The sequence below is a fragment of the Bos indicus x Bos taurus genome, chromosome 17 (genome assembly GCF_003369695.1).
Source record: "Bos indicus x Bos taurus breed Angus x Brahman F1 hybrid chromosome 17, Bos_hybrid_MaternalHap_v2.0, whole genome shotgun sequence".
Taxonomy (NCBI): domain Eukaryota; kingdom Metazoa; phylum Chordata; class Mammalia; order Artiodactyla; family Bovidae; genus Bos; species Bos indicus x Bos taurus.
In genome coordinates, this window is record NC_040092.1 from 32,359,506 (window position 1) to 32,373,071 (window position 13,566).

The following is a 13,566-nucleotide window of genomic DNA, read 5'->3' on the forward strand; positions in this document are numbered from 1 at the left end:
AGCTTCTGCTCCAGAACCATGGAACCACGACTTCGGAGCCCATGTGCCATAATTACCGAAGCCCACATGCCCTATAGTGTGTGTTCTGCAACGAGGGAAGCCACTGCAATGAGAAGCTCACACACAACTAGAGAAAAGCCTGTGCACAGCAACAAAGACCCAGAGCATTCAAAAATAAATAAAAGAAAGGACAAAATGTGAATTCAGCTAATGTTGTAACCTTAGCAACCCATTAGATTTCAGTCCTATCTGAGTCCTAAGGTCCCAAAAGATAAAAGGTTATTTAGGGTAGTTATGGCAGCTCCTTGATTCTCTGAACCTTCTTGAGCTAATGACGTCATTTTCTGAGATTGTTATTTTCTCTCTTTAATCTCTCCAGGGCTATCCTCATAGTCATTTCACTCCACAACACTTGACATTTCTCGTTTTCATTCTGATGAGTTACCATAGCAACTGCTTTGCCAGAGTTTATCTTTTAAAGAGGCACATAGTCCAGGAAGCCATAAGTGATCATTTAAACAACACTTTTTGTCACAGCGTGCCACAGACCATGAGAGTACAATTTTCTAATAGTAATAGGACTGTTGTTATCTTCAAAACCATTCAGGTCAGATAACCAATCCAATGTTATTATCCTTGAGATCATTATCTGCAACCCCTTCTGGAAGGAGAAAACAGAAACCACTCTGGAGTTTGGGAGGCTTAAGAAAAAAGAGGTTTCACGTAGAGAAGAATGTATTTATAGAATCATTATAAAGAACATAGAAGCAGGAGTGGAGAAAACACTACTATACTTGCAAGCCCAAGATTAAGCAGCATCCACGATGGCTCGTCAGCTCTTTTCCCAGGAAGCTGGGACCGTGGTAACTGTCCCACCTGCAGTAGGTACCCACAAGATGGAGTCTACAGACTTCCAGTGTCACATGAGTGCATCCCACTGGTAGAAATCTATCTGTAAGAACTGAACTTCCTGGGGTCTGGAAAATACAGAACTACGTTACCAGCTTCTGAAGAATGAGAAAGCATTCTAAACTGAATGGTGAGAGAGCAAAAAAAAAAAAAAAGGATGCACTAAATCTTCACAGTTGCAACAAGCTACCGTCTCCATTCACCTGAACAAACTCAGTCTTTCAAGTTTCCTTCCCTTCCTCCTGTTACTCTACTCACAATGTCAAGGGTCATCGAGGCACTTCAACCTGGTTCCTGGTTGTTCAGACGCTGGGATTTGCTGTTTCTGGGTGTATCTTTTGTCCATCCAATTACTGGCACTCAGTTGGAGTCTCAAGCTGATGTCTGCAAATGGTAAACTTGAGGTCCATCAATCATCTCCTTCTGAGATATCATAATGATATCATTGAGATATCATAAAAATATCATTGGGATATCATTATACTGCCTTGCTACTTGTGTTTATTTTGAAATCCTTCATAATAAAGAAGTGTTCAAACTAATAAGTAATACTAAAGGATGGAAACAGCTATAAATACAATCTTTAAATAGCATCTCTTCTTTCCAATTTATTTTTAGTGAAACTTTAAAAGGAAGCCTGGTTTTACAAGCATACATAACACTTATGTTAGAATACCTTGCCTTTCCCAAATGTAATCTTCATGAGAGAGTTAATGAGCCATGGAAAATAAGAAAATAACCTGGAGATGGAGGAAAACTGTACAAATTATATTTAATCAGATAAGAGCACATTCAAAAAATTTTCTGATTTGAGCAGACCGTTCACCAATCCAGAAAATTTAGGAGAAATAGCAAGATTATATGGAGGAAGATAATGAGTTCCATTTGGTGAATGTTGTGTTCAAGGTGCTTGTAGTAAGCGGGCTCCATGTTACACAAGATAAAGCGCAGGCTGGAAATGTAATTTGGAAGTCTTCTGATTAGAAGGAAAACCATGGATGAGGTTAGGTTCACCAAATCCAGGCAAAGTTGCACTATCTGGACTCAATCTCAGGTTTGAGTTACACATACGCAGCAGAAATAACTTATAAAATAGGTGCCAGACTTAAATTTAATCCTAACTTACATAAGATAAACTTTTATCGCTTCTATCACCTGTCTATATGTTTGAAAGTTAGTGTTAGTCCCTCAGTCATCTCTGACTCTTTGCAACCCCAGGCTCCTCTGTCCATGGAATTCTCCAGGCAAGAATACTGGAGTGGATAACCATTCCTTTCTCCAGGGGATATTCCCCATCCAGGGATTGAACTCGGGTCTCTTGTTTATGCATCCTTAAAGAGTCCCAACAGCATCCTGAAAAAAGCTTGGTACCTTTGGGAAGGATCCCCTTTAAACCCATCCCCAACCTGCCATGGGATAGGGCTGGTACCCTCTGCAGATGGTACAGAGAAGTTGCTCCTTCCCCCCAGCTCACATCCTTTCCATCTCATGACTGGCCTCATGGTCTCAGGTTCAAAAATAACTGCAAGTTCATGAGGAATTTCGTGAGGAAAAATTATTTTTTCCCTCCCACCAAATGAAGATTTTTTTGTTTTTACTGATTTTGGTTTCATTTTTTTAATGAGACAAGTTTCATATCAAAATCAGAAAATATAGATGAGAAAATATGTAAGCATTCAGAGGATAATCACTAAACACTATCCATGATACCACAGTGCCTTAAAAAAAAGAATGAGGTCATGCTGGTCATGTTATTTTTTCTTTTTCTATTTAACAACTATGGCCGTCCATCTCCAACATCAGTCTAACATGATTGAAGAGACTGAGGGAAGTTAAAATGAAGATGCTGAGAACAGTGTGCTGTGTTTCAGTACATCTAAAGTACTGTTTGTTACAGTTATATTTAAAAGAGATAATACACAAGGACTTATAGCACATGAAACTGTTCAATATGCTGTAAAAACCTAAATGGGAAAAGAATTTGAAAAGGGATAGATACATGTATATGTATAAGTGAATCACTTTGCTGTACACGTGAATCTAACACAACATTGTAAATCAACTTTACTCCAATATAAAATTTAAAATGTGTGGCTCAAACAGTGCTTGGTGAAGAATCACCTCTAGTGCCTATTGAAACCAGAGATTAGGGGACCTGTGAAATCAGGATCTCTAGGTGAAGGGCCAGAAATTCTCCTTGTTGACAAGCTCCCAGATGATCTTTCTCTGTTTGTCGATCACTCATTTCTTATTTTAAACTAATTTTTATTGGAGTGTAGTTGATTTACAATGTCTCATTAGTTTATGCTGCACAGCAAAACAATTTAGTTGTGTACAGGCAAATTCTTTACCATCTGAGTCACCAGGGAAGCCCTGGATATGTGTATATATCAGTTCAGTTCAGTCGCTCAGTCTTGTCAGACTCTTTCGACCCCGTGAACCACAGCATGCCAGACCTCCCTGTCCATCACCAACTCCCGGAGTCCACCCAAACCCATGATCATCAAGTCGGTGATGCCATCCATATATATATATACATGTATATATATACGTATACATATATATCTACTTTTTTAGATTCTGTTTCCAAAAGGTCATTAAATTATCTTAAAGAGAAGACCTGTTTTCCCCAACACTCCAAAATATTTCTATTCTTGAACCTTTATGTTCTCTGATCTTTATTTTAGGAGACATCAACGGATGGTCTACACAATTTGACAGATATTATGGCAATAACTACAAAATGACTTCCTTGTATCCCAGTATTGTGGCAGAAACATCTGAATGCTGTAAGTAGTTAGAAGGGCTGAGCATCCTTGTCTATGGGCTTATAGTAAGATACCATGTTGTTAAAAGTTGGATACAATGGTTTTAATACTTTTATACAGTTAATTTCAGCTTTCTATTTGCAAAATTATAATTTTCTATTAGACATACAACCTGAAATTGAGAATTTGATTTTTAAATGACTCAGGGATCATAAGTGCAACAGGACTAAATCATGCTAGGTATTGATGCAAACAAAATTAATGTCAGTGCATTGGGGTTTCTATTTTACATGTCCCCTTTTCACAGTCACTGTAAACTCATATAAAAGCAACTCCATACCAGGATATTTGAGGGAACAAAAACTTACCTATGTGCGTATCCCTATAGCAAATTAGAGAAGCAATCACCTTGAGTTGCTGCATTGTGCTGTGGAAGCTGTGTAAAGAAAAGTGAAGTCTCTTTCCCTTATTCATGTGGCTGTACCCATGTTTGATGTTGGATCTGAACTTATGTTATAGTTATATTGGATTTAACCTCATGTGTGCAGAACCAATTAAATGTTTTAACCAATGAAAAAAAAAAAAAAAAGAAATGGAAACAAGAGCAGAGAAGCTGTTGGGATTTTAACATGTGTAAGTGAAAAAGCTTCTGGGGTCTAAGTCATACTTTACAGCTACCAAAAAAGCCTTATTTGTTATACTCTACATTTAGTCACATAACAAAACTTACAAAAACCATGGAAAGGATTGTAGGAGGGTATAACATTGAGGATAAACTCTATAATTTCTAAAATCAGGAAGATCAATGTACATAATTCTTTTTAAATAAATTGGGTTTATTCTGATAAATTATTGACATATAAATGTGTGCCTTAAAGTTGTAATTTCAATCATATCTTTCAAAACCTTGGTTAAAAGGAAGGGTTTGGGGAAAAGAATCCTTTACTACATTTTCCACTTTATGTTCTACCACAAATTGTAAAGTGCAGCTTTTTAATTTTTTTTTTAATATTTTTTGCCTTTACTGCTCAAATAAAACTCATAAAAACTGCTAACAATCCCCACTTTGAGTGGATATAATCCCTCCTGTTAATCTCACAGGTCACTCAGCAATCTATCTCAACCACATGTTGTCTTCTTGTCAAAATATGGAAACCATGGAACTCCCTTGGTGTTCAGTGTTTAAGACTGCACTTCCACTTCAGGGAGCATAGGTTCGATTAGGGTTAGGGAACTAATCTGTGGTTAGGAAACTAAGATCTCGCAGGCTGCATGGTGCGGCCGAAATATGTATAGAGAGAGACCAGATTACTTGATCATGAAAAAGCTGAAAGCTTTTGGAAAAGGAAAAAGTTAACGGGTATAATTTAACTACTAATATCAAGCATAAAACTAATGGATTAAGCCATACAGTCTCAAAATATCATTTTTATTTTTCTCTTTTGATTCATTCTATATCCTTTTCATTTCTTAAATTTTAATTGACTCTCTTTTTATTTTACATTATTCCCAAAAGGATTTAGGCAATTTTCAATAAAAATAAATATGGCTATGAACAGACTTAACCCATTAACATGACATAAGAGACAAAAATTCCATGGTAAATGGGATAAGAAGTAGAGAAAGAAAATTATATAAGAGTTACTACCTAGTTCTTAATTTTGTAGTCATTAGGTCAAAGACCGAAAACAATGCGTTGCATAACTTTCGTAGTTTGGTCTGTAAAGCAAAAACAAACAAATGGGAAAAACAGATCAAGTCAGCAAGAGAAATAAATTTTTTGCCAGATGATGAGCTCTGGGAGAAATGTTCCCTAAGTATTCTTACATAAGAGAAATGCAGTTACATAAAGAGTGATGCTTCAAAAAGTACAAAGGCAATTTTTTATCTGTTCTTAGAAATGAGCAAACATATAATTTTCAATTAGAATTTTGAAGAAAGATAGGGGTGGGGTGGTAATTTAAAATTCAGTATGTTTTTTCAAACTTAAAACTAGTACAAAAAGTAAATGTAAACATAGTGTAAAATTAGGGGGTGAAACTTAAATTAAGGTTCCTACTGTATCACTTTATTCAATTTTATTATAAGTGTTTATTGGAAACTTAACTGAGAAATTTAACTGGCTTATAATACTTTATGACTGGATGAATGTGAGGAACTCACATTTATAAAGTCACCTCTCAAGAAAAATATCACGGAAAACATATCCATCATAACAAATATATTCATAAAGTTTAAATTTGAGGAATATGGAAAGTATAGAGATTTGGAAAAAATTATTTACTTAGCCATAATTTCACCACTCAGAAGCCACCAGCATTAACTTGCTGGTTCATTACTCATCTTTCTTTTTATTTTAGCATAGTTGAAACTTTCAGTGCAATCCATTCCTGTCATATTTTGAGGTAGCACTTTAGCATAGTCAGGTATTCATATTATAAATCTTTCAAAATACCATAAATTTTTAAGTGACATAATTTGCTTCATCCTTCTTTCCTGGCAGGATATTTAGGTGCTATTTTTTCACTTTCCTTATCAACACATATGAATTATCAGTCTTAACTCAGCCTATAAAAATAGAAAGAAAGAAAAAAAAATACCAGATTAATGCTATCTTCTCCATCTTCTATTTTTACCCTTTGTACCAACTTCTGAGGCCCTTCATCTCCCCTCCAAAAGCTCCCTGTCCCCTCCCAACAATACACACGTTAGCACAGGAATTTAGATAGAATTAATTTTTAGGGATCCATTGCCAAAATGGTCACTTACAACCGTAAGACTGTTCAAAACTTCTTGGCACAGACTCTGCTGACACAGAAAACACACAAAACCTAAATTATGATCGTAAGCTCTCAGGATTCTGTAGGGAATCTGCAGAGTTGTTTGGAAGGAGACAAAAAACACCCAGTGGCCACATATCTGAGCAAAGGAATACCTGGCTGTTTCCAAGGCTGGAGCTCACTGTGAAAATTTCCCACCATCATCCACCATCTTTGCCACCAGAATGTCTTCTTTGCCATCAAGATGCTTTTCCACTCTCTAGAAACTTTCCTGTAAAGGTCTAGACTAAAAGTCTGCAAACAGAAAGTTCTCACAAGAAGTTTTGTCTGTCCTATAGTGATTTAAATGTTTTTAAGTATTACTGTTTTTAAGTAGGTAATTATATAAAAAGTATTGTCTTTCTGGCTTCTTTGAGGAAGTTGGTTGACTCGGCCACACATGCTCCTATGGTAATAGGGCAACAGTTAGGAGAAGCTGTCCCACAGGGACTCCAAGATGCAATCAGTACCCGCTTTGCCTGCTTCTGTAAATATTCAAGTCTATAAGCTCTGCTCTAAGTGCAGGGTTTCAAAGTAAATGTAAAAGAGAATATCCCACATTGCTCTTGATGAGGCATCATCCATTCTTCATCAAGTCAGGGATCAGACGATGTCTGCGACACTGAATAATACTCCCATTTAGCTATATGAACACACCACCCCAAATCTCTAATAAACCTTAGCAATATTGGGAGCCCACAAGGTAGCCGACAGCATACGTCCCATTTTCCCTCTCTTTCCAACTCCCATCAGTGAGAACAGAAGAGCTATGCATAAAAAATGTTCACTTCCTTAAGTGAAGCAGTAGCCATTCTTACAGTCCTATATAAACAAAAAGAAGTCCTTTGAAGAGTTCCTGAATTTTAAAAGAAAATCTACCAGCACTATAGTTCATAGTCAAGTTCTTTTTCTTGCTAGTTAAAAACAGCTTAGCATTCCATTAAAAGCAACACTTTATTCTTAATAGCAGCTTTAAAATGAACATTAAAGCCCATCACACACTGTTGTGTCACCTTTAGACATAGCTACTCTCCAAGGATAAAATAAGAGCAGATGACTTCATTTTCCAACAAATAGAGAAAAGCAAGCTGCTACTTTTTTTTAATGCATGGGTTGTTAAATGTGTATGTTTCCCTATCTTAAGGTCCTAATATCATTTTAATGTTTAAAGCAAACTTTTGGAAACTTAATTTAAAGCTTTGCACAAATTGCTTACATAAGACACAACACACTTTGGTGTATGATTTTCTCATAGATTTTTGTTTCTTTCTTTTCATTCCCCTCCTGTTCCTGGTCCCTCATCATCCCTTCTCCTTACTACATCCTCTTTATTCAGTGGTCGGTTCTGCACCCATGCAATGTATTTGCCAAGGTTTAGAGCTTGAGTGTGATGAGATCAATTTACGAGCTGTTCCATCAGTTTCTTCAAATGTGACTTTTATGTAAGTAGAAAAAAATGTTTTCATTCTGACAGCCAGTACAGCACTTGTAAAACTTGTAAAACATAATTAAGGTGTAATCATCATTGGTAATAATGCATTGTCATTCAAGATGATATCATTGTTCCTTGGTCAATTATAATGATTGCTGATATTTATTTGTATTATTAAATGATAGATCCTACTCTAAGTTATTCTCTGTACTCACTTATTCAGTCTCTCATAACAATCTTACGAAGTATTTAGTATCACTATGTTGTATCTAAGCAAAAGATGCCATCAAGTATATGTGCTACTAAAGAAAAAAGCTACGATCAAATTACTATATAAAGCTTTCTTAACACCGGAATTGACACATTAAAAGAGTCAATTTTTTAATTATTAGAAATAAATTTTAATACGCTCATGTATAAATAAAAATATAAAGCAAGTAAAATAAAGTGGCATCCAACCCCATTACTTCATGGCAAATAGAAAGGGAAAAGGTGCAAGTAGCTACGGATTTCCTCTTCCTGGGCTCCAAAATCACTGCAGATGGTGACTGCAGCCATGAAATCCGAGGACTATTGCGTCTTGACAGGAAAGCAATGACAAACCTAGACAATGTGTTGAAAAGCAGAGACCGTACTCTGCCGACAAAGGTCCATATATCAAGGCTATGGTCTTCCCAGTGGTCACGTATGACTGTGGGAGTTGAACCATAAAGAAGGCAGAACGCCAAAGAATTTTTGATGCCTTCAAACTGCAGTGCTGGAGAAGACTCCTGAAAGTCCCTTGGACAGCAAGGAGATCAAACCAGTCAATCTTAAGGGAGATCAACCCTGAATATTCATTGGAAGGACAGAGCCTGAAGCTGAAGCTCCAGTATTTTGGTCATCTGATGCAAAAGACGACTTGTTGGAAAAGTCCTGATGCTGGGAAAGACTGAGGGCAGAAAGAGAAGAGGGCATCAGATGATGAGACGGCTGGATGGTATCACCAGTGTAATGAACATGAACTTGGGCAAACTCTGGGAGATGGTGAGGGACAGGGAGGCCTGGCATTCTGCAGTCCATGAAGTTGTAAAGAGTCGAACACGACTGGGCTACTGAACAACAACAAAATAAATTGGATAAAATATTCCATCACTTCACATTTAAAATCTAACTCTTCTGAGTCACATTTGACCCAGAGACTTAATGTTCATTTTTTCCCTAAATAACTCATACTTAGCCATGTAAAAGAAAATTATCCTCATAAGAAACAACTTACTGATCCAATCTTAATTTGAATTCAACAAACTTCAGCAACACAAACACACACATTTGGCTGAATTGTTAAAAGAAATTAGCAAAGGATAGACATTTTAATCCAATATTTCTGCTGAGTTTTTTGTTTTCATACAGGTGTTTTAGTGCCTTACGGCTCTGACTTTTGTGTATATGTGAATATATATATATGTGGATGAGATAGGAGCAATTCTTAAGGTGATAAATGTTGGCAAGTCCTGCCCTTTTCAACCCAAACCACATAACACTGCAACTTATATGCCTGACATATTCAAGGAACAGAGAAGAACTCCAGCTCAGAGTTCCTGTACACAATAGTATAATCAAATTTACAGAATCTGAGGAGCTTACCCAATTTGTCAATGAGCTGAGAATACTGGACAGGTTAAGCCACAAAGATCTGTTTTCCAAAGGAGGTGACATTTTCCCATATACTAAGAACAGCATTCAATCTCATCCTAGACTCATCATAGCTATTTTCATAGTAATTAGTCCTGCCAGAAAAAAGATATCCCCTCCCCAAAAAAGTCTGAGGTCCTGTGGAGAGTTTCTGCGATTTAAATTATGACTAGAACACCTAGGTATAAAAATTTAAGATGAGTTTCTTCTAGTTTTAAAGAAAAAAATCATCACTAATACTGCTTGTACAGAAATGCTAGCAAGTCCAAATCAATGAATACCCTCATGTTGGTAATCTCATCTTTTGTTTTCCTACAAATAGAATTTGAATATATTTTTCAACAATTTAATTAATTTTTGTAAAAGGAAAAAGAGGAAAAGGGCTGGAGGAATGGAAGTAGATATAGCAGTGACTAAGAAGAGAGTGTAAGTGCCCCTGAAGGCATTCTAATTCAACTTAGAAAAGGTTATCCTGGCTCAAAATACATATACACACGCATCCAAAAATATAGACATTTATAAAGAGATGTATACAGACCTATGAGCTGCCAATTTTCAACCCTTGATATGAAGAAAAGCTGGAATCAGATCTTTTTTTAAATTGAGGCATAACTGCTTTACAGTGTTATGTTGTGTGCTGTGTGCTAAGTCATTCCAGTCATGTCTGACTCTGCAACCCTATGAACTGTAGCCTGCCAGGTTCCTCTGTCCATGACATTCTCCAGGCAAGAATACTGGAGTGGATTGCCATTCTCTTCTCCAGGGGATCTTCTCGACCCAGGGATAGAACCGGCATGTCTTACCTCTAACCTTCATTGGTGGGCGGGTTCTTTACCACTAGCACCACCTGGAAAGCCCATAGTTTTGTGTTAGTTTCTGCTACACAACAAAGTGAATCAGTTATATGTATACATATATCCCCTCCCTCTGGAGCCTCCCTCCCACGCCCCATCCTAGCCTTCCAAGTCATCACATAGCACCAAGTCAAGTTTCCTGGGCTACGCGGCAGCTTCCCACTAGTTCTTTATTTTATACATGGTGGGGTCGCACAGAGTCGGACACGACTGAAATGACTTAGCAGCAGCAGTGTGTATTTGTCAATCCCAATTTCCCCCCACTCGCATGTTCACACATCCATGCTCTACATCTGCATCTAGAATGCAATCTGATCTTCATGAATGATTGGGTACAGAAGGCAAGAGAGAAGAAAGGATTCAGGGTGACTCCAAGGTTTCTGTCCTGAGGAACAGGGTGATAGGGGAGACTTGGTGACAGTTAGTGGGGCAGATTAGAACTTCAATTTAGTTGTTTTTTCAATGATAGATTAAAGATCACTCCATGGAAATTGCCAACAGGCATTTGGAAATGTAGGAGTCAAGCTCAGGAATTCATGTCTATAACATTTCATTAATATTAAATGTTAAAATACAAGGCTCTACTATATTAAAAAGTATTTTGGTCCATCCTGTAAAGTGAGAGAATTAACACCTACCTCTTTTTATGTCAGTAGGGTATTATAAAAATACAGAGAATGCTACTTGTGAAATATTCTGCATCATTAGAAAGAAGTAGTCTATAAGTTCTAGGCACTATTAATAAAAAAACTTAACTTCCTAAGAAACATTATTCAGGAGTCATTAAAGGAGCCACCCCTCCTTCTAGAGTCACCCTCTCACTCAGGAGCTATTAGCCTCTTCCTCTTGAGTTCTTTCGTAGAATCTCAGTTGTATCTCCTTTAAGTATATCAAATGTTCTCCCTCATGCCATAGTGGTTGGGGTGGTCCTAATCACCACCAGAAAAAGGAGAATGCCATAAGCTTCATGGGGGCCCTACAATGTGGTTTTTCTATATAACTTCCAAGTCCATAACAAGTACAATAAGCTCTAAACCGTGTTTCTGAGTTGAATTTACAAGTAAATCATTACAGTAAAAAATAGTCCTGAGCTATTATCCAAAGAAGAATCTTTATTTAATAAAGTATGTTATTTGTCATCCAAATAGAGTATGAGTTTATCCAGGACAGGGATATTACCTTTTTTGCAAAGTACAATAGAAGGCATTCAACCCAGGTTTGTTGAGAAAATTAATGAATGAACACACTTGTGGAAGCACACTAAACTTTCATCAGTAACTTTAAATCAAACCCAAACATTTAGCAGTTAATCCTTACACAACACAAACATTTAAACAGGGATATAAAGCAGAATTGAAGCTCTAAGCCAAGTGAGAACTCTTAGTAGAAAAGGGATTTTCAATTAGCTGATATAAGGAATAAAACATTTGGTGATAACCCAGCAGCTAACAGTGATCTCTAGAGAAGGTTACTAGTTAATCAACCTTTGACATTCAGTCATTAAAAAAAAAAAATCACTAAATGACGGGTCTGTATAGTTTAGAATGGTGTTTCTTAACTTTTTTTCTTTCCTTATTGCCTCCCTTTCTGAGGATATTTTAGACATTTTTGTCCTCATCTGTGATGTTTTAATACTTCAGATATACTGTGTATATTTACACATACTAGTTCTTTATCTATTAAAAAGTAAGTTTTTTTCACTCCTTAAGAAATTAATTTCTTAATTTTCCAATAACGTTCGTGTTGAGAATACATAGTTTTCTATATTCTAGAATAGTTTTTTCTCCAGTTAGTTTCCAAAAATTTGTTCTCAAGAGTCTGAGAAGCTATTTTTAAGAAGGATTCATTATCAAGTTCAGGCAATACTGGTCCACACCAACACAAGTAACACTAGTCATGTCTTTTGTATGAAGCTGTCTCTTCACTGAGTTCTTTATGTTGACCATTGTTTCCAAATGTTTGTCCCACAGCAGATCAAACTCCCATCAGTGAGGTGTATTGCTCATTTCTTAATGAGCACCTGCTCCGTCATAATAGACGAGGACAGTAACAACAGTGGCACCATATTATTAGAGGTCATGTAGTCCAAATACATTCTTTCACAGTTAAAGAAACTGACATGGAAAGATTATGTATGTTTCATGCCAGGGACTGCCAGCTTCAATGGTTGGGATTTTTTGCTTGTTTTATTTTGTTCCTACCATATTATATTGCTTAAAGAATTAAACGTTAGGTCCTTTTCAATACAACCACAATTATGTGAACCTGGCCTGTGTCAAGCTGCTTATAAACTGTAATACAAGTAGAAATCTTTTTTATACAACTTATTAGAAATTGCATTGGGATTACTTCTTGAATAAAGATGGTTCAACTATATGGACCAATGGACAGTTTCCTTTATAAATAATTTTTAAAGGAAGCAAAGGTAGTGGAATGTGAAAATTGAAATATTGAGGATTATAATATTAGGTTCTTGAATATGCTTTAAACAAGAAAACACTATCCTTATTGCCACTCAAAAACTGAGATGCTTTCTGTTTGTTAAATAAAAATAGAAAAGAACATAACTGAAGATTATTTTACCAGTTTTATTGTTTCAAGTTTTTGTCAGAATTACAATGTTGTAACTTAAATTTAAGAAAACTATTTCAAATAATTCAAAATCAACAGTCCTAGTTCAATTAGTACTATGAAGAGAAGCAATTCCCAAGACCGAAGGATGGTAAGACCCTGAGCTCACCTCCTCTCATGGGCACCACAAAACCATCACTATCTGCAGAACCATCTGTGAAAAAGACTGGAACCTACCAGGAAAGACGGTCTACAACGAACGTCAGAAAGAAGTAACTACAACAAGAAGGGAAGTAGGAGCAGAAACTTCGTATAATCAAGACCCATAACCCCAGGGGATGACCCAAAAATGGGAGAACAATTGCAATTGTAGAGATTCTCCTAAAGGGACCAAGGGGCCCAAACCACACATCAGGCTCCTCAATATGGGAATCCTGTACCAAGAAGACGAGGTCCAAGAACACTGGTCTTTGAAGGCCATCAGAGCTTACTTTCAGGAGTCCCAGAGGGCAGTGGGAAATAGAGACTCCACTCTTAAG

The 13,566-nt window shown here is 36.7% G+C and overlaps 1 protein-coding gene across 7 annotated transcripts in view; it reads left to right on the top strand.

Moving 5' to 3' along the window:
* The window catches only part of RXFP1 (relaxin family peptide receptor 1), a 127,665-nt gene that overhangs the window by 58,392 nt on the left and 55,707 nt on the right, over positions 1-13,566 (top strand). For all 7 annotated transcript variants that reach the window (XM_027567233.1, XM_027567228.1, XM_027567232.1 and 4 more), the window contains exons 3-4: positions 3,597-3,698; positions 7,833-7,938. In XM_027567233.1, coding sequence (XP_027423034.1) covers positions 3,597-3,698; positions 7,833-7,938 — 208 coding nt within the window. The remainder of the gene's footprint in view (positions 1-3,596; positions 3,699-7,832; positions 7,939-13,566) is intronic.